Genomic DNA, 20988 nt, shown 5'->3' on the forward strand with positions numbered 1-20988 from the left:
GCTGGCCTTGAACGGGGCAAACACATGCAGAGGGAAATTAAAATTGGAGAGGGAATAAATGGTCGGAGGCTCATTTGTCTTTCTCGTGACAGTGGAAGGATTACCGGGAACTAATTGGACAGATTAACTTGGATTTAGCTGCATCTCCTGTCAACCTTTTCCGTCGTCTTCCCCTCTACTGCTTTCCTCCTTTCCTCTTCTGTTCACTTGTTTTCCCTCAGCTTTCTTCTCCTCTTCTCTGCTATGTTTTATAACTGTATATTTATTGGCTCTTCCCCGTGCTTCATGTTGGGGGACATGGTTTTCGGTTGCCTTTAGTGTAGTTATATTTCATTTAGTTTAATTTCCTTTTGTTTCCCGTTCTTTAATTCCAACCTCTGGATTCTGGTGATATGAAGCTTTCGGTCCTTGTTGTTATTGTTGGTGTTTATTGGTATTGTTGTTATTTTCAAAGCTCCATCTGTGGAGGACAAAGCCTTTTAGTTCCAACATGAATCCAACCGTTTGTCTGTCTACCGGAGGAGGGGAAAGAGACAAGGCAGCTTCTGTGGTTTGCCTCTGGACCCGGTCCCGCTCCACTCTGGCCCCAGTCCAACCTAGTTATCGTCTCTCCTCCTCCTCTCTCTCTCTCTCTCTCTCTCTCTCTCGCTCGCTCCCCCTTCCCCTCCCTGCTCCCTTTATCTGTCCCTCACTCCCTCCAGACCCAGTTTCATTTCTCCACACATTTCTTTGTGTTTACACTCGTCTTTATTCAGTTTTTTCAACCCTTCCTTCCTCCCTTCCTCCCTTCCTCCCTCCCTTGCTCTCTTCCTTTCTTCCTAACTCTTCCTTCTGTCTTCCCTTCCTTCTGTCCATTGTCACTTACCCCCCACCAGCTTTCACTACCAACACTAAATTGACAGATAAGCAGCAATGCATTGTGGGTCAGAAGGGGAATTGGGTTTGGAAATGGTGTGTGTGTGTGTGTGTGTGTGTGTGTGTGTGTGTGTGTGTGTGTGTGTGTGTGTGTGTGTGTGTGTGTGTGTGTGTGTGTGTGTGTGTGTGTGTGTGTGTGTGTGTGTGTGTGTGTGTGAACATAAATTTGTTTTCAAAGTCACATTGTGGTCAGTGTTTCAGTGTTTGAGGATGAGACGTCCATGCAATAAATCTTTACATTTTACTGTGTGATATCAGGTTAATGTTAGTCGTGTTTCAATGTGCGGGGTACGATTTCATGAAATGAATGTGATAGGGGGTGTAAGGGGATGGGCTAAACATAATTGCATGTGTTTTTGTGTGTAACATGCAGCAATGTCATATATTTTCTTTTAATTTCACGTTGAAGACCGTCACACTGCGAAGCAGCATCAAGAGACCCTAAAATCAATACAATTTATTACACCGCCCGAACAGCTTGCACACATGTGCATGAGTGTGTGTCCGTCCTAATAGTGCAGTTTATGATGAGGATCATGGGTATCGATTTGAGGGAGGGAGGGGAGGGGGAAGAAAAGAAGGAAGGAGTGAAGGAGACAAGTGGGGAGGAGACAGGTGGAGAATGCTGCAGGTTTCCCTTTTGCTCTATTGAAATGCCAACCAGCCAATAACAGGTTGCAGCAAAGATGAAATGATCTGACCTCTCAGACATTAACACACACACACACACACACACACACACACACACACACACACACACACACACACACACACACACACACACACACACACACACACACACACACACACACACACACACACACACACACACACACACACACACACACACACAGTTTTTTATACCCACTATTCATCATTCACTGTCTACATGTCAATTTATTAGTGAGATATTTATACAGCTAAACATTTTAGGAAACCTCCACATCTGTATTTTGCTTACAGCTGTGTGTGTGTGTGTGTGTGTGTGTGTGTGTGTGTGTGTGTGTGTGTGTGTGTGTGTGTGTGTGTGTGTGTGTGTGTGTGTGTGTGTGTGTGTGCGCGTGCGTTTGTGTTTGTGTTTGTGTGTGTGTGTGTGTGTGTCTGTGTCTGTGCGTCTGTGTGTGTGTGTGTGCTGGGGTAATAACTCAGTGTGACGGTGTTCGTGCCTGTTGCTTTCTGTGCATGTGTGTGTGAGTGACAGGCAGATAATGGGTTGTCAGAAGAAGCGACAAGTTTGTGTCCTTGTGTTGTCTGCTCTGAGAGAAGAAGACCCAGGGAAAAACACAGGCCGAGACGACGGCGGGTTAGAGAGAGACTTGGCGGTCTGTATTTAACTTGAGCTGTTTATATTAAAAAATCCCGGCAGGACCTAAAGAAACAGGCAGGTTACTAGAAAAGCAAAGATGAAAAAAGAAGGAGCGTCAACTTATCAACAGGTGATAGACTGATTATCACTGCGATGTCAACTTCTGACAAGAGACAATGAACACAACTTTTAATTAAATTTGTCCTTGTTGCTCAATAATAGATTTCTCTTCAGTGTGAGGTGTCAGGAGCCAATGTGCACAATCAATATCAAAGTCAGTCAAGGCATAAAACTCATTTTTTTTTGCAGTTTTTGTGCATTCAACTGGCAATATTATTAAATCTCCCAGTGATAGATCCTTATTTTAAAGACGGCTTGTGTACAGTGAGTAATTTTTTTTTTTTTTTTTAACTCTAAACACAAGCTCTAAGAAACCATTTATCAATACTGTATTATTTATTCATGTATAACACAGAGAGGCTGCTGATGTTTGATGGTCAGGACGGTTCTTTCAAACCCACACAAACCTCACCCAGGTAAAAGATCAGGCAGACTAAGCAATGAAGGGTTGCCAGGTCTGAGAGAGAAGACCGATCAGACAGCCACTCAAAAGCAGCCTAATGTCAAAGAAAACCAACAAACCTTTGCATTTCCAAACCACATACTTTGTCCATTCTCTAATTCCATTAATTCTCCATTGCTTTGTGTATTTTCTCTTATTGTGAACACCGGTTTAAGGGCAGCGACAGCATTGACTCGCCGTGGGCCAGCTTGTCACACATCATGCATGCTAATCTGGACTGAGGAGTCACTTTGATAAGATTTAAAACCTATAATTTCACTCAAAAAGTAGATGTTTATTCATAGACATCGTTCATGTAATTTGCATACAAAATGAATCTGCCTCGACCCAACTCACTCACTCACTCACTCACTCACTCACTCACATCGAACTAAAAATGTAACCTTCAAAATGAAAACGTGAACCTGGCAACTTTAAGTGGATTAAATAGAGCGAGGTGATGGCAGGTTAACGAGGGAGGCGCTCTCTGGTCATTTTACTAAGGACGGGTGATGGCCTTCCAGCTCCCCGCCACATTTAAAATTGTCTATTTTTCGTTTAGGGCTTTTATTCAGAACTGCTGTCTATCTTCTACTCAGCTTCATCCCACTCCTGTTCCTGGAGCTGATCCCACATACACATATGCACAGTGAGAACATGCAAACCCCACTCAGAAGGATTCCCAAACCCACTCTGGATTAGAATCTGGGACCTAATTGCTGCCGCACCATTTTGTGGCCACAACTCTGTTCTAATATTGGAAATATGTAGAAGAGTAAGTAGCAGAGCAGATTTGTTTGTGTAGATGTGACAGATGGTCGATCAAGTATCTACTGCTGTGTGAGTGATAGAAGTTGTTTTGTCCTCTGGAGCAAAAAAAACAAACAAAAAAAAAAAAAAACATCCTTCTTGATCAAGTGATTCCTTCTCTGGTTAGAGAAGTACCGGTAGTTCTAAAATAAATAACTCTTGGATAATAATTTGTGGCTGGCTACTCAGTTTAATGGCTTTCTTAGGGAAAACATGGCGGCTTCTGCATTATATCAGGTATCCCACTGCATGTGGTGAGGCTTCCTGTTAACTGGGTGGGACGTAGAATGGGGTAAACATTCATGTGTACTGACATGTAGTGGACTCAAATGAGCAGACGCAAGAGCAAGGTCTTGATTTTATGATTGTAGTCTTTCTTGTGAATGTGTGTGTGTGTGTGGGGACGGGCGGGGGGCTATTGATCCAGTTAAATGAGCCAGTTAAGGTAATTAAAGCTCTGGGCAGCGAGGAGGGAAAGTAGATTATATCGACAATAACAGTCTCAATACACATAAAAGATAGAAGCCAAAGATGTGCCTTGTAGAAGTTATTGCACTTGACAAATGGTTGAATGGTCGCATGGAGCACAAAGTGAAGCGTTTATAAAACACACTTTTTTTTAATATTGGGCAGGAAAAAAAAAAAATACTGATTCAGCACTTCTTGTCATTTTATGGCAATACAAAGTATATTTACTCCATGCTCAGACTGCACAGTACTTATAAACCTCATAAACACCTTGTTGAATTCATCTCATGAGAAGTCAGCAGTATACCTCATGATTCAGCAACTGTTCATTCTCAATTTATTTATTTATTTTTGTTGTTGGGCATTTTGTATGTATAATAGATGGTCCATTGTTTTACCTCCTCTCTCTCCTTCTCCTCCCTCCAGAGCCCATGCGGACGCCTAAGAGGCTGAAGATCGCAGAGACCCGGTCCCGTTTGATAGCGGTGGACTGGGAGTCGCTGGGCTACAACATCACTCGCTGTCACACTTTCAACGTCACCATCTGTTACCATTACATGACTGCCAACAACCGCAGCAAAGCCGACTGCTTGGACATGGATCCTAAAGGTACCACTCAATATTGTGTTGCTGTTGATGTCTGTGCTGCGACACTGGTGTCGTATTGATGTCCTTTAATTCCGACTTCAGTGGACATGTAGGAAAATAACATCTTTGAGGAATTCTCAGAAATGATTCATACAAATATTTCTTATTAGTAAACCTACACCTCTTATATTGTCGTATACTGTATCTTATACTGTTTATTATACAGTTGAATTGCTGTTTGATTACTAATGAGATTGAATTGAAAATGTATTTAAAAGACACAAATCTTTATATATCTTTGATGATGTAATGTAATAAATATTTAGCAGCAGATCAGAGTTACGTATATGTCCATCCAAATGAATGTTTTTGTTTGCCATTTGTTGAATATCTATTATAATATCTATCTATGTGTTGTCCTCGCAGCACCACGCCACCTAGTGGGGAGTTTGCCCCCCTACACCAACGTGAGCCTCAAGATGATTCTGACCAATCCGGAGGGGCGAAAGGAGAGCGACGAGACCATCATACAAACTGACGAAGATGGTGCGATATACATAAACGCATTATGTTCGACTATTTATTTATCATCGAAAATTACTTTTTTCCCCCCAAGAATGCATTGTTCATATGTTAGTCATTTCAATTTGATGTACGGTAAATGTCTAGAATGGAGCAGTCTTTTTGTCCGCAGCTTATTTTCAGATATATCTAAAGTGCCGTTTGATAGAGCCTGAACAATTCAGTACAGGGATATTGAACTGTGATATCGGTTGCTCCTGTCGGAGTCCCTTCTGTTTCTGTTTATTTGTAGCGACTGTTGATTTTTACGATCATTGTTCAATTGTGTCTGCCTGTATGTGCTAACAGTGCCAGGTCCAGTTCCCAGTCAGTCTCTCAAAGCCACTCCATCTGAAGAGACAATAAGTCTTTCCTGGAAGGAACCAGCTGAGCCCAATGGAGTCATCATCCAATATGAGGTACTTTTTATCAGCTGCTGGAGCCACGCACTGGGCCAAATTAGCAACACGCTGCTTCAGAAAAAATTCTAAGCTCTGTATTTGTTTGTCATCTCCTTTTCAGATCAGCTACAGTGGTGTGCGCTCATTTGACCCCTCGGTGCCTCTGCAGCGGCCGGGACTCCCCGTGTCTCTGCCTTCAAATGCGACCCACCATGTGTTTTCCCAGCTCCACCCTGGCGTCACGTACCAGCTGTCTATACGGGCGTCGACCTCTAAAGGGTTTGGTCCTGGAACCACGCTCAACGTGACCACGAACATTTCAGGTAGTCAATATTTCTAATAGGTATTCAGTTTCAGATGGCACAGTGTGACAGTGGTTAGCCCTGTTGCCTGGCAGATCGTAATGTAACCAAAAAAGACACGCTTGAGCAGTTGGTTGCATTAAAAAGCTAAATGGATGCAAGGAGGGATTTGTAAGAATATCTGTCTCTCTGTGATGGATAGATGTTTATATTTGATTTAGTTTGGAAGATGATACAGCTGCACTTGACACTGACTCACGCTCTCTCCCCAGCCCCGACAATTGATGAATACGATGGATCAGAAGCTTTTCTCAATGAAACTGCGACAACCATCACCGTCCTGCTGAAACCTGCACAAGCTAAAGGAGCTCCTATAAGGTACTTCAGTGTGTTCTCGTAAACAGTAGTCACATGTTAAAGGGGTCATGGAGATTGAAAAATAAAACGTTTTTTCTCAATGATTCACCAGACTTAATCACTACAGTTCAAGCAATTACCATATTTATGCTGTAAATTTAAAATTTGCCTTAATTTGTCTCATCATACATGAATTTTTTAATTTGCACACTTAAACATCATATTGACTATTTCTGATTGTCAATGATAGAAGTATGTAGTCTGCTTCTGCTTGGATTTAGACCTGAGTAATGGTTTCATTGTGTGATTACATTAGTGAAAGGATAGAAACAGAAGCGATGACTGTGCTTGTTTTTCGACAGTGCGTACCAGATTGTGGTGGAGGAAGTGAATCCTCAGCGGACTCGTCGTCAAGCTTCCTCTGACTGTTACGAGGTGATTATCAATCTGCTCCGCATATATTTAACAACTCATTGCTGTATAACATATTCTGTTTTTGCATTTGTTTTCTAACATACATATCAAGGAGTTTATTCCACAAAACAATTTTACTGTACATTTCTACCATTAGGCTCTGGAGACTGTATTTTTAAAAAATGTTTAAAGCAGTCTTTTATTTGCTGAAAATCCTCTGTTTCGCTGAATATTTAGCATTTCTCAACTGTAGTTAAAAGTACATTGTCTTCAATATGTATAAATCGTCTCTCCCAGGTCCCAGTTTCCTACCACAGTGCATCCAGCGGTGGATCTCCGTATTATTATGCTGCCCAGCTGTCCCCCAGCAACCTGCCCGAGCCTCTCCCCTTCACTGTGGGAGACAACAAGACGTATCAGGCAAGCTTCTGTTTGTATCTGAACACATTTTTATTTTGGTGTTGTAAAAAAAGTGAAGAGATCGTCGCAGAAATCTGTGCAACACATTCACAAGAAATTGGTTTGGTGTAATGTATAACATTATGAAGTATGTGGTTTCATTTCCACAGAAAGGTTATAGTCCTGGCAAGGACATATATAATCCAAATTCATCAGTTTGAACAGTTACTTTCAATCCAAGGCGGTTGTATTTATATAGCACCAGGGACAACACAGCTGTCATGTGTCACTTTTACCCTGAAAAGTCCAACAATCCCATCTGAACAAGCAAAAGTAACTGGAGAGAAAAAAACTTGCACCTAAAAGAAACTTCTGCATATCAAGACTCAGGTGGCAGCTTATCTGCTTTTCTAGTTGAGGGTTAGAGGATAGTAAGAGAGGGTAAAGATAGGACATGAATCAACAAAGCTTCAATATATTTGATGAAGATAAGATTCACTATCGTCCAGTGTGGCCGTCAGAGATCCTGCAGGAAGGTACAGAGAGGAGAGAGCATAATCCACGGGAGAGAAACAGAATGTTAGTAACATGTAATGGTAGCATTGGGATTTATGGAGAATGAGAAGAGGTGAAAAGCTCAGTGAAATAAAGGAGGTTCTCCAGCGCCCTAAACGTAAAGCAGCTTAACAAGAGAACGGTCCAGGGTGACCTGAATCTGTCCGAACGAAACACTTTATCAAAGAGGAAAATCTTGAACCTAATCTTAATAATGGCACTGAAACTGGAAGCTGGTTCTGCCAGAGCCTGATAACTGAGAACTTTTCCTTGCAAACATAACTTAAGTTAAGTTGAAAATGGGTTTATCACCTGACAAGCGCTACGTTTTGTGTCACATAAAACTAACCTGATTTGTCCTCCTGTTCTCTAGGGCTTCTGGAATCCTCCGCTGGCTCCAAGAAAGAACTACAACATCTATCTCCAAGCTGTTAGCAGCACAGAGAGGGTAAATAATATGCTCACACTATATATACTGCACATCTGAAGTGAATACCAGACTAAACTCATCAGTTTGCAAGTCCCACTCTCTTGGGTCATGCTGAGGTTTTGCAAGACTTGAGTTTGTTTCTTCATATTTTCATTACAGGAAACTAAGACTCAGTGTCTGAGGCTGGCTGCTAAACGTAAGTACCAACTTACCACCACCACAAACCTTTACCTCCATGTCCATAAAGACACAAGTCAGTGTTGAAGCTACTCGTCAGAGCTACAATTTTGGTTAAGAATGAGGCAGCGCACGGTTTGTGACGCTCCTGAGCCTCGGCGAGAAAACCCTGGTTTGAATCCAGCCAGGGGCTTTCTGTGAAGAGGAAGCATGTTCTACCTGTGGTTGTGTGAACTTTCATCCACAGTCTGCTTGTCAGGTTCATTTATTAGTTTCCACTTGAAAATATATGCTAAACATGCAAACCATGCTGAACACACACACACTGTACATGTGTCTCAATGTGATCAATCCTTCACTGCTTTGCAGCTTGTGTTCAGTAGAGATGAGGCATGTTTGTTGTCGAAAGAGCATTAAAAAAAAAATCACAATATAACATTCATATAGATATTAAAGTGAGAAAGCACAGCCACGTATTGTGTGTTTGTGTGCACTTTATGAGTCTCCATGTCAGGTTTTTACCAGCAGCCATATGTTGATAGATTATCAGGCGGCTTTAAATGGTGCCCAGTTAATCCCTACACACACGCGCACGCACACACACACACACACACACACACACACACACACACACACACACACACACACACACACACACACACACACACACACACACACACACACTGTTTTGAGGAACGATTTTTTTTTTTTTAGAAATGCGGCTGATGGATCAGAGCTTAATTCTGAGCAGTAAGAACAAGGATAAACATAAAAAAGGCATCATGTTTTCAACGAAATTGACAGTCCCTCGTTGTTGTTTAGCTTAAAAGGACAGTGAAGGCATTCTAGTATTTATTTTGGTTAATAATGGAGATGGAAGAGACAAACAGAGGTGAAAAGTTGAAGGGAAATTGGACACGAACTCAACTATTGTGCTTATTTTTGGCCTTGAAAGTGTTTTTGGCTGAAGTGCAACAGCAACTCTATGAATGTGAATTGTATTGCATTGAAGGGATGAACTGATTCATAAAAAGCCTTTGTTTCAAAACAAAAGCTCGTTTAAAATGGATCTGCAAAAATTATGCCTATTTTTTTTTCTTTCTGACATGCAGCAGTTAATTATGGAAACGGATTACATGAACAAGAAAGATAATTTCTTGAAAATTACAAAAACATAAACCCAAAGTAGAATACCAAAACATCTGATAGTAAGTATCAGTCTACAAGTAATAATTACTTGGAATTGTTTTGGCACCATGGTAAAAAGACGAAGAGTAGATGTTCAGAGCATTTTAAAAAACTTGGTTTTACTACTTTTTGAAACTTCTTGATTCTTTATTTTTCATTTCATTTTACAGAATGAACATAGGCTGCTACATACAGCTGCAAAATAATGTCTCAAAATGTAATGTAACAAAAGAATAATAGCTTCATGGTGGAGTAAATACTGTCTCCTGAGGCACTAATGAATGATATCAGCTCCATTTGGTAAAATTCCCTAACCTTTTGGGTGTATTACTCTTTTTTTCACTTAAACGCGAGGCATAGATACAGGAGTCGAAGGCGGTTTAAGTCAATTTCACACAATGTGGTAAACACCGGTTGAAAGCTGTCCTTGTGAGCCATCTTAGATCTAATGCACTTGGGGCGTTATTGCAGTAAAGAGGTTAAGTTAGAGTCTAATGCTTCTCTGCACTCGGTTGCTTTGACCTTGAAGTGCAAAAGGCTCATAAAACTGCACAATAAAAGCGACATCATTTTGAGGACAGGCGGCCCTAATGATTGCGGAATGAATCATTATGGCTGATTAATTTGAGATGATTAAGTATTTCTATAAAGACCCATCAAAGAACGGGCTCTGAAAAGGACATCAAACTGTACCGCGTGTGGCATCTCTCCAGCGGCCAGGCTGAGAAGGGCCGTAATTGTTTTGGGTTTTTTTTTTTTTTTCAACCAAGATTTTCTTTTCTTTCCGAGCATTCATGTTAATAAAGCCTCACTGATAAAAGTGTTTCACATTTCTTCCCATGAGGTCGAACAGATCAGGGTGAGGATGCAGTCATGTGAGGGACTGATCCTGTTGGAGAGCACATCAAAGCACTAGTTCGGGCCCTCCAGTTCCTTGAAAAGTGTTATGTTTCCACACTAACATTATCCAAAATGTGGGAGAGTAAGGACTTTCTTGGGTCATCATATTTTAGGAGGAGCTGACAATTGGCGTTACCACAAGAAGCGGTGACTGCACTCAAAAGCTGCCCTTCCAAGATGTCCGCCTCTCTGACCCGAGGGGCTCTGAGTGAAGCTGAAAGACTTTAGAAAGGATTTTAGAGGTTTTAACAAAATAAGTGAGACGTACACACAAATGGACAAAGAGGTCAGATGACTGTCTCGTCCTTCTTCTCGCCGGCTCTCTCCGGTGTGTGTGTGTGTGTGTGTGTGTGTGTGTGTGTGTGTGTGTGTGTGTGTGTGTGTGTGTGTGTGTGTGCGCGCGCAATGAAGCGTGCATCCGGGAGGGAGGATTAAGTGATGGTGGTCCTATTGGGTCATCTGGGGTCTTGTGTATTGTCACTGCTGCCGCAGGGTGTTGTGCAGTGTGTGTGTGAGTGTAGGTGTCTGTGTCTGTGTGTGTGTGTGTGAATGTTAGTGTGCTGACCTGGATCATTTTTACAAACATTAAGAGCTGCTGTTGACATTATGAGGTTAGGCTGCGAATGCTTTTAAGATTTTTGTTTTCTTTTGTTATGTTTTCCTCTTGTCTTTTTGATTTGTTTTATCTCTAAATAAAAATAAAGTTTCTGGGGAACATGCAAAACTACACAGTTTCCAAGAGATGAATATAAATATTCAAGCTCTTGGCTCTCACATCTATGTGTATATACATTATCTACATAGGTAACTGCTGACTTTTTCATTTATTTGTTGTGTTTTTGATCACACTGTAAACCGTGTAGACGTCTGACGTGGTCATCAACTTTCTGACTGTCAAAATGCGCCACAAGCTACTGTAATTGTTTAATTGTTCAGCTACAATCATTGTATTTACTGGGACTTTTTTCCCTTCTTCTTTTTATTGTCACCAAATCCCAAGGAGGCCAAAACTTCACATTCAATCAATTCTTGTGTGTGACTTGTGTAACACAAATGTGTGCGATAGAGCTGCACAGTTTGAAAAAGTCAAACAGTTAAGAGCATCAGTGAGCCACACCGATCCATCACTGCCACAGACACTGCGCTTCATTTGGAATCTTTACCTCATACAAACAGTGATCTAATTATTACCCCGCTCACCTTGTAGTGGTTCAAGTCAGGGTTAGGGCTGGGGGCCTTTCTGTGCCAAGTTTACATGTTCTTTCTGTGTGTGGATTTTCTACAGATACCCCAGTTGTTGTTTTTTTGACAATATAAATTGCCGTGTATTATTGTATCATATTGTTACATAATGACCCCGCATGAGATAGTGGCATCAAAAATAATGTGGCAAAAACATTTCCAACAAAATATTATGCTAAGGTCATAAATATTGAGACCTCTCCAGTGAGGGAGGGGCAGATTATCTTTATCTTGTTGATATTTAGCTTTCGAAGTGGATTATTGTTTGATAGATGTATTGCATTATGTTGAGTTTTGTGCATATTTCTTTGAGTTGGATTATTTGGATTATCATAATACATGATAATGTTCTTATACCGCGGTCTGAACTATTCTGGTGTTATGAGATCACGTCGCTAAGTCGGGCTCGGCTGCCCGAAAGCAGATGCTCTCCCTCTTTCGACTGACTCTACGCAGTTTAAACTCGCTAACACACTAACACACATGGCCGGAGAATTATAGACCAAACTGAAGAAATCGGGGAGTTCGGACAATTCTCTGAAGTCATCAGGAACAGAAATGAGTTTGACTGGGAGTAATATATGGTGACATTACTGCAGAGACACTGGACAGCGACAGTCAAATTGCAATTTAAAAGCATTTCCCAATGAGAGTGTGAAGCACAGGATAGCCTGAAATCTACCGGCAAGACCAGTGGCAGACACACACAATTGATTATTTCTTTTCATGTGCTCGTCCCACCGAGGTCTGTTTATGTTTAATGCTTTCAGTCGTGTGACCGCAGTTGGAGATTTCATAGTAAATGCGAAGAAATACAAGTACGTTTTGATATACATTTAACACTTTTAGCTCAATTGATCGAGCTCGAGAAGAAGGTACTGACCAAGAGATGAACTCTCTGTTGTGCACCACCTGCTGGAAATTGTTCATAATCGTAGACCCTTTTGTGTTCAAAACTACACCGCAACCATATTAATGAAAAATGTGCTGTTGGCCCCAAATGCTCAATTCGTAAGACACATAACTGCCTCAAACAAAACTTGGGTCTATATTTGCTTCCTGAATAATAGTTGCCATGGTATTTCAGTTGCACTTTTCTGGCTTTTCTTTGCAGTGAATATTTAAAGAATTGATATTTACCTGATCTTTAGCGCAGGGATGATTAAACCTTCCATTTTACATGGCTCGTCTGGATTTCTTTCTGTGTCAAGCACACCACTTCCCTGACGTAAGGGTGTTTTTTTGCAAAGGCATCTACGAAGAAGACACACATTTTTTTGTTGTTGTTGTTTTTCCTGAGGCTGCTAAACAGCACTTTTTTTTTTTTTACCAACCTGAGTATAGAGTTTTAGGGGTTACATAAGATGCTTACTAAAACGTAGATGTCAGTATTTTGAGTATTTGTTTGGAAGTGAATAGGACTGCAAATGCTGAATAATCAAAGCTCCTGTAAATGCTGAATGACTTCATTTCTCAGCTTTACTTCTTCCTGCATGTTGAACTGGTTATACTTATTGCTTTGCAGTGAGAATGTCTGTGCTTCAAGGTCCAGTAAAGGGTATTTATATAGGATGTTTACATGATTTTGCCAGTGTGGGCATGGGATTTCTCCAGGTATTTCTACCATAGTCCGAAACCATGCATTTATTTGGTGAATCTAAATTGTCTATACATGTGGATGTGATTGTGTGTTTGTGTTTGTCGTGTGAGGAATTGATAACCTGGGCTAGATTCATGTCGTCTGATCGACTTGAACTGGCTCTGTGAAGCGGTTATCTTCTTTCAGAAAAGATCCGTTCTACAAGGGGAGGGCTCGGCTTAACACATGATAATGTTTCTGCTCTTTGCTCAAAAGCTCACCCATCTGTTAGAAAACCTGCATAATTACATTTTGTCAAGACTATTTGGCTTCTGCTTAATTTGTTTTCTTATTTTGCAAACAACTTCAGTTTCCTACAGCAAAAGTCATGCTTGTCAAAAGAAAATATATCCAGTAGACCCCAGCCATTTCAAATGCCTTTCCCGAGTAGCAGTAGCTTAAAAAAATAAAAAATAAAAAAAATAGTCAGCATCTGTCCTGCAGCAGTGGTCACATAATGATCCATACAAGAACCACAAGCAAAGTCAAGCTCACAAAGCTTTTAGTTTGTGAGTGAGTGATATTTCACAGGTGTGAGGAGCACTTTTTCCACCTTTTTTTCTCCAGCAATCATTAGCCCCTAAAAGCTCCCAATCAAAATCAACTGAAACATAAAGGCGAGCTGTAAAAAAACCCCAGAAAAACTGTAAAAATGTTCAACATTTTATGTTTCTGTTCTAAAGCAATGCAGTGTTTGCCCTGTTACTTTACTTTTTCATTACTGGTGCAGATTTGTGTGCATCATTTATAGTCAAAGCTTATTAAAGGTCCTTTTTTATATTTTAATAATTGTCTTACTTTGTCGCATCCAAATTAATTTGGAAATAAAATCACAAAAGTCACAGTACAACGAAACACACTGTCATACCAAGTTGTATTCATGTAGGTTAGAGTCTTGGTCCTTTAATCAGTTCGCTTGCCTTACTTCTAGGTGCGACGGAGGAGCCAGAAGTCGTCCCAGACCCGGCGAAGCAGACAGATCGGGTAGTGAAAATTGCCGGGATCAGCGCGGGTGTGCTCGTGTTCATACTGCTGGTGCTGGTAGCCATCCTGTTGGTCAAGAAGAGGTGAGTGGCAGTCGTTAACAGCCTGAAGCAGCTCTAATGTGGAGCTTGATGACAAGTGCAAATGCCACACAGCCAATACTGGATGTAAGTGGCAAACGCATGCAGATGCAAGAACAAGAAGACTCAAATGTGCCTTTAAATCCATTTTCTTGTTTTGTGTTGGTCCAGTACTTACTGTAGTAACACCATCTTCCATCCATCCACCATAAACGTTGATCGACCCCCAGAACCCATGTGACTGCTTCTTAAAGTGTGTTTTCCACAAATTCAGGAACAGAAGTTAGAAATTCGTACTTGAAAGTTGTGCGACTTTGTGCAAGAAAGAGTAAAGGGGATGTTTTAGCTCATGTGCTTCACAGCTTTTAAACTTAGGTGAACACCAACAGACAACAATCAACTCATGTGAGAGCATTAAAATAAAGCATGGATTGTTTTCATTAACTTTACATTGGTAGATCCACCGCAGGCAGATAATGCAGTGTGTTGGAAGGTAGAAGTGAAAGAGATGTTTGCTAAGCAGTTTTTAAAAAGAGGTTGCAGCTGAAACGATTGTGTACAGGTACTTGGGTTGTTTGGAATTGATAACGATGAATATAGGGATTTGTACTGAATCCGTTCTTTAAGAAGCACATCAAGAGGAGTTGGCGCTGAAACAGTGCGAGGAGAAACGGCTTTGGTCTGTGTTGCGCTAAGTTGGTGCAGAGCTCCACCATGTGGTGTTCAAACACAGCTACAACATGAAAATGATCAGCAGCAGCTCAGTCTTTCAAAGTTATTTGAAATCCACCAAGGCAGGAATGAAGAGAAGGCTCGTCCAGATAAGGTTTAACTTGCTAATTTTATTCTAGTACTTCAAGGGACAATCATGCAAATACGTTAAAAAGGGTTTTTTTTCCCCACACAATTGTGTTTATGCCCCATGTTTCACATTTACAACCAGAGAAACATGAACAGTACCTGCAAGCTGCATTACTCATGTACCATTGCAGAGAATTGTACACTTCTGTCGTATCTGCAAATTAGGTGAAATAAAACTGGACAAACTTCTGACCATGTCCAATAGATGGTTAAAGGAAAGCTGAATCTTGCAGCCTAAACCTGGTTCTGCTGAATATGTTCTCTGTATTGATCAGCATCCATTCAAAGCCATAAGGTGTTATGAAGTAACAGGTTTTCTTTGTAGGAATTGTGCACACCTTTCAGCTTGCACAGCAGATTCATGTAAATTTAGTGTGTAATTTTGCAGCAATCACCTTAGGTTGACATGTCTTCATGCCGGGACGAATCCAGTCCATCAGGCATAAACACAGAACAAGAGCAATCCCAAAATTAGTCAAGAAAGGCGAGCTTGGCAAACTAAATGAGGTGGCTGTTAAGCCACTTTGTAAAAACAATTCTTAAATTGTTTGATGCTTGGGCATGGTTTTTTGCTCACTATTCAATAAATAGACTTTCTTGGCTGCATGTGATCTTAACTATGATCTGTCGATTAATAATATAGGGACTACAAACAACACAATTCCATATTTTAGTCACATCAATTCACTTTGAAAAACAAGCTTGATCTGATCGGTGTACTCACTGACAGGTTCATATCTTGCACCTCCACGCATCTCCACTTTAAAGTAATTAATTAATGAATAATTCTGGGAAAGCGTCTTGTGATTTCCTCTGAACTCTGAAGCGTTGCATCTTGCCAGCAGCTCCGGGAACAGAGTCTTCCAATTACAACCAATCATAGCCTCACCCAGCAAAGCAAAAACAATTAGAAGATATTAAATTACAGTCAGTGATGAACTCTGGAGAACTCTTGCAGCCCCTGACCTCGATATTTTTATTTTAATCTGCATAATGAATTTGCATGAGACAGCAGCCAGGCTGCAGCTTCACGGTGAAACTGTTAATAGTCGATGATCACCGAGCAAACGGAGCTCAGTGTGGAGTCGAGCCTCTGTTTGAGCTCTCCTGCCGTAACTCTGCGTACCTTGTTAATATCTCACTGTAGATGAGCGACTGTGCACTCAGTCAGTGGCCTGACCGCTGTTACACACTGAACATTATTTGTCCCCTGAGTGTTTTGTCTCCTTGACTGGGATTGGATTTAGTGTCTGGTATTGCTGCGCTTCTGAACTGTAGCAGCTGTGAAGCTCAACTCCAAATGATGCATTTAGACAGTAAACCATTACGAGTAATTGTGGTTGTGTTGCTCACAAATACCATACTGGTCCAAATTGGTGACGCTGATCACAGGTCAGCATCGTCTTTCACAAGGCTCTTACTTGGGATGATAAGGGACGGAGCAGCACTTGTTTCTGAAAAGAAATCTGAGCGTTCATGTCAGCGTCATGACGAGCAGGAGGTAGTTTTCTCTTCCATGAAGGTTTCTGGGGAGATCAATCTTCATTGTCATCAAACCTTTTATACAACTTTGAACAATACTGCATCTTTAAAATGGAGGGACATGATGACATTGCAAAAGACATCCTGCTAGCTTCACAGGAAGCGAGCCGCTTGGTGTTTCAGGGCGGATAGCTTTGTGTCGGTTTTCGTGGCGAATATTTAGCATTCATAGCAGTGAGTGACAGAAAAAGGTCATTAACTGATTAGGGCTAATTCTCTAATCAGGTCATAGTGAATGTAGTTTTAAAATATTGCATGGATATTTTAAAAGGATGTGACAGAGGAAGAATGCATGTTGATAGGTTTATTTAGATCATTTCTTGTTTTTTCTAGTTTTGTTGTAATTATTTAGCATTTACTTTGAGTTTTGACTTTTTTTCCAAAGAAACGGCCCATAGATGTTATGGCACCCCTCCTTGCATGACCCTCTAGTTTTAGCATACAAAAGGGTGTTTTTTTTTGTTGTTTGTTTTGCTTTTTTTTCATTTATGTTGTTACTGGTCTAGAGAGGACAATATTGTCCTAATTTGCATATTCCCTTGTGTCTCACTTTTTGCTTTCTGATTGGCTCACAACCCCAGGAGGACCTACTATTCATACTCTTATTACCTGTAAGTAAACAACCAACAAACAGTCAGCTCACCCAGCTGCTGCTATCTTACTGGGCGAACTCCTAGTGGCTAGTTGTTGTTATTTTTAAAGATGCAGTATACTTTTTTCAAGACAAAACACATTTTCAGCTCTGATCAACCAGCCAAAGCCATCATCATTGACACCTCGCCAGGGTGGGGGTCAGTTCACTTTCATGTCAGTCGATTCAGGATGTTTAATGAGCTCCTTGTTTATATTTGACTTTATTTGCTTTATTTTCTGAAACCTTATGATAACTGGATTTCAATAAGAAATGGTTTCCGACGTAAAACTAAAAAGACATAAGTGATGAATCATTAGTGTTCCTGGAGGTGTTTATTTTTTTCTTTTAAGGACTGAACTGATAGTGAATTGACTTCAGCCCTGGTGTCCTCTACATGCTCCAAAGTTGCTCTGAAGCAGGCTTATGAAGGCCAGAGTTGGCCTCAAACCAGACCAAAGCGGGCCAAAGTGGGACGACACCGGCCCGAGCGTGTTATTTGAAAAAAGAATGCTGCACTTGTGACTTGTAGCTCTTTGTGTGCATGTAGTCATGTGATCATCCATCCGCCAATCAAGTCACAGGTATCGCGGGGAAACTCTCCTATTGGTGGAGCGGAACCAGAAGGGTTTTTCCTTTTATGGGGCCTCCCTCCGGTGTTGTGTTTGTAGTTTCTTACCATGGTTTTCTTCTGCTGTGGGTGCTTCTCCTGCTGTGACTGAGATGAATTCTCAACCGGGAATCAGCACCGAGTTCAAAAAGAGAGGAATTCTTTTAAGCATTTTTTTTCTTCCTAACTTTGATTTCAGTCTTGAGGGCTTCTCCCCTGCCACTACAGAGCAAAAAAACAGTGGAGAGAATCTTTTTTTTTTTTTTTTTCGAACATTCAAATTTGGTGCAGAAGTACCAAGTTTCATGTCAACAGAAAACACATGATATCATATGCCTAATTTAATGACTGAATCCTGATCTTAGAACAGGGGTGTCAAAATGAAAAATCTTCATCTTAAATTGGCCAGACTAGTAAATCATAATAATCTTAATAATGTCAACCTCAAATGAATTATTTTTGGTTTATTGTGAAGAGGTGTGTGTAAATTATGAAAGATTCAACATTTTATTCCTAAACAAGTTGAGATATTTTAAGAAAAATTAATTCAGATTCACTATTATCATTTTTAAGTATGCTGCCTGGTACAAAATACGATAAAGTGTGAAAAACACAGGGCACCAATTTGTAGCTTTTACTCTCACCTTAAATTACTTTGCATCGAAAGAGCAAACAAGTCATGCACATTTTGAATTGATTACCTTTAACATGCATCTTTTCAGAAATTCTCCCTTGCAGTATCTCAGCTGCTACCAGTAATTTTTACACTATGCAATGTTTGACACCCCTGCAATAAATAAAAGTGCAAAGAAAACTCAAAATATTCCCTCTAGATCCCAGCTGCACTTTTCTTTTTTCTCCTCATTTCTCATACTTGTTCAGTGATGTTTGAAATGCTGGTGTACAATACAGACACATAGTATGTGGTACACACAAACAGCTGCATTATGTTAATGTCATGTGTCTACTGAGTGTGTGTGTGGTCGTAGAGGTGGAGTTGGTGTATTTTGGGGTCAAGAGGTAAAATATGCACAAAAACGGCATGCTTTCTGTCTCTTTACCGAGATGAAATCAGAGCTGTACATTGCATCAGTTTGGCAGCAATCACAAGCGCATTTAATCAATGCAAAACACCAGATGTCCTTTTTTCGCAGCTGCAGCCTCAAATCTTTCATCTACTTTTTCAATTTGTGTTTGAGATCAAATTGCAGAGAAAGTTTGCAATTAACCCTCAGACCGCAGAGAGTGATTGAGCTGCCGCCCTAACTGATGCACATCTACGGCTCTGGGTATATGACAGTCCTGCACGCTTTGCCATGCTCGACATAACAAGTCCTCATGAAATGTTTTCCCTGCAGTTTTACGGATTGAACACAGTGAGAGTTTAACCTACACAGGTTCCTCGGATGGCTTAATTTCAAGCTGGGGTTTTTTCTTCACTGGGCACTAATATAATAAACACAAACAATTGCTTTTTGGGTGTTTTTTTTTCTGGTTTTTGCTTTTGTTAAATACAAATGCAAAAAAAAAAGAAGTCGACAGACATCAGGTGTCTCTAAACTGTGCCCTACTTTCTCATAGCAGTGAACCATTCATGATACGACCTTCAGTCCTTCCTCTTATTCAGTGATAACCATCTGATTTCCCCTGAGCTTCAGTGGCTTTTAAATCATTTTTAAACTTTTTTTAGTCAAGTTTTTTTTTTTTTTTTTTTTTTGTGCTGTCAGATGAAAATACTTCATATTCTTGCCATTTCTGACTGGTTTAGTAAAAGCTCAAATCTCCTCCACAGGCCTTTGCGAGACATTATGTCCCAAAGTGGTCTGGGGAGATGACCTCATGTTTCAGAAAAGATGCTCATTTTCTTCATTTGGGTTAACAAAATAGACAAAAAATAGCTAGTTTCATCTGACAGCTCTTTCGTACAGAGACTGAAGCTGGTTTTCCTCAAGCCACATGTAGGTTAGAGGTTTTTTTTTTTTCTCCCCTTGGTTTGTACTAAAAGCTATTTTCCCTTGGCTCCTATAGTGGGTTAAATGCTGCCATTTAAAAATAAGCCTCTCCTCTACCTTCCTTGCTTGTTCTCTTATCTATTTTTCACCGTTCCTTTCTGCTTTTCACCCTTTTTTCTTCCTAGCTTCAAGAGTCAGCAGCCAGCACACCCCAGCCAAATAAAGCTCCGATATCTATTTTAAAATTAGGCTGCACGTTAACAAAAACAAAATGGAGCTCTTTGCAAGGCTGTGGTCTGCAGGCTGGTTGATATCGACAGACTCGTTCGTGCGATGCGTGACTGTGTGTCTTTCTGCCCCCGACAGGAAACTGGCTAAAAAACGTAAAGACGCGATCGGGACGACCCGGCAGGAAATGACTCACATGGTGAACGCTATGGACCGCAGCTATGGTGACCAGAGCACTCTGCACGGAGAGGATCCCATGGCCGTTACCTTCATGGACTCTCACAACTACAACAACAGATGTACGTTCAGAAATTCAAGAACTGAAGTTAAAAAAAAACATACTGTATATGACAGCTTTTTTCCTACATCATTCTGACATGTTCAAATCTATTTTTTTCTCTGTCTACAAAAGTTCCATTTCTCTTTTGTGAATGCAATGTTGCTAAGTTTCTTTTACTAACAGCCCAGCTTCACTTAATAAGTCACACGTAATGGTATTTCTTTATTATTTATTTTTGGCTATGATTGATTGATGACTTATTGATGTTCTTATCAGTCAAGTAATGTTGAAGGAAATTACTCTTTGGGGTTTAACACTTAAAAACCTCAATATATAATTCAGCTGCAAGTGTGGAAAGAAAAAATTAAAAGCCTGCAATATGTGGAGACAATGGGCCACACTAAATTCAGTAGGTGTGCAAATAGTGTAGTTACAACTTTATAAAACATATGATTATATCATGGATTCCCAGTATTTCTGAGCCTTTCGGAGCATTTAAATTGTTATTCCTCACCGTGTTTCCTCCTCCAGTGCCCAACGACCCTCTGGTTCCTACTGCTGTGTTAGGTGAGACTTGTGGTGTGGTTCGACATGTCAGATTCATCA

The 20988-nt window shown here is 40.6% G+C and overlaps 1 protein-coding gene across 2 annotated transcripts in view; it reads left to right on the plus strand.

Moving 5' to 3' along the window:
- The window catches only part of ptprk (protein tyrosine phosphatase receptor type K), a 114315-nt gene that overhangs the window by 76757 nt on the left and 16570 nt on the right, over positions 1-20988 (plus strand). Inside the window, exons 11-22 of one of the 2 annotated variants that reach the window (XM_080514266.1) lie at positions 4488-4670; positions 5076-5195; positions 5520-5629; positions 5733-5934; positions 6186-6291; positions 6633-6705; positions 6982-7104; positions 8012-8086; positions 8228-8264; positions 14146-14281; positions 17263-17292; positions 20241-20401. In XM_080514266.1, the coding sequence (XP_080370392.1) occupies positions 4488-4670; positions 5076-5195; positions 5520-5629; positions 5733-5934; positions 6186-6291; positions 6633-6705; positions 6982-7104; positions 8012-8086; positions 8228-8264; positions 14146-14281; positions 17263-17292; positions 20241-20401 (1356 nt within the window). The remainder of the gene's footprint in view (positions 1-4487; positions 4671-5075; positions 5196-5519; positions 5630-5732; positions 5935-6185; positions 6292-6632; positions 6706-6981; positions 7105-8011; positions 8087-8227; positions 8265-14145; positions 14282-17262; positions 17293-20240; positions 20402-20988) is intronic. The other variant, XM_080514267.1, reaches the window with a different exon arrangement.

Source organism: Blennius ocellaris (assembly GCF_963422515.1).
Source record: "Blennius ocellaris genome assembly, chromosome: 18".
NCBI classification, from domain to species: Eukaryota; Metazoa; Chordata; class Actinopteri; order Blenniiformes; family Blenniidae; genus Blennius; species Blennius ocellaris.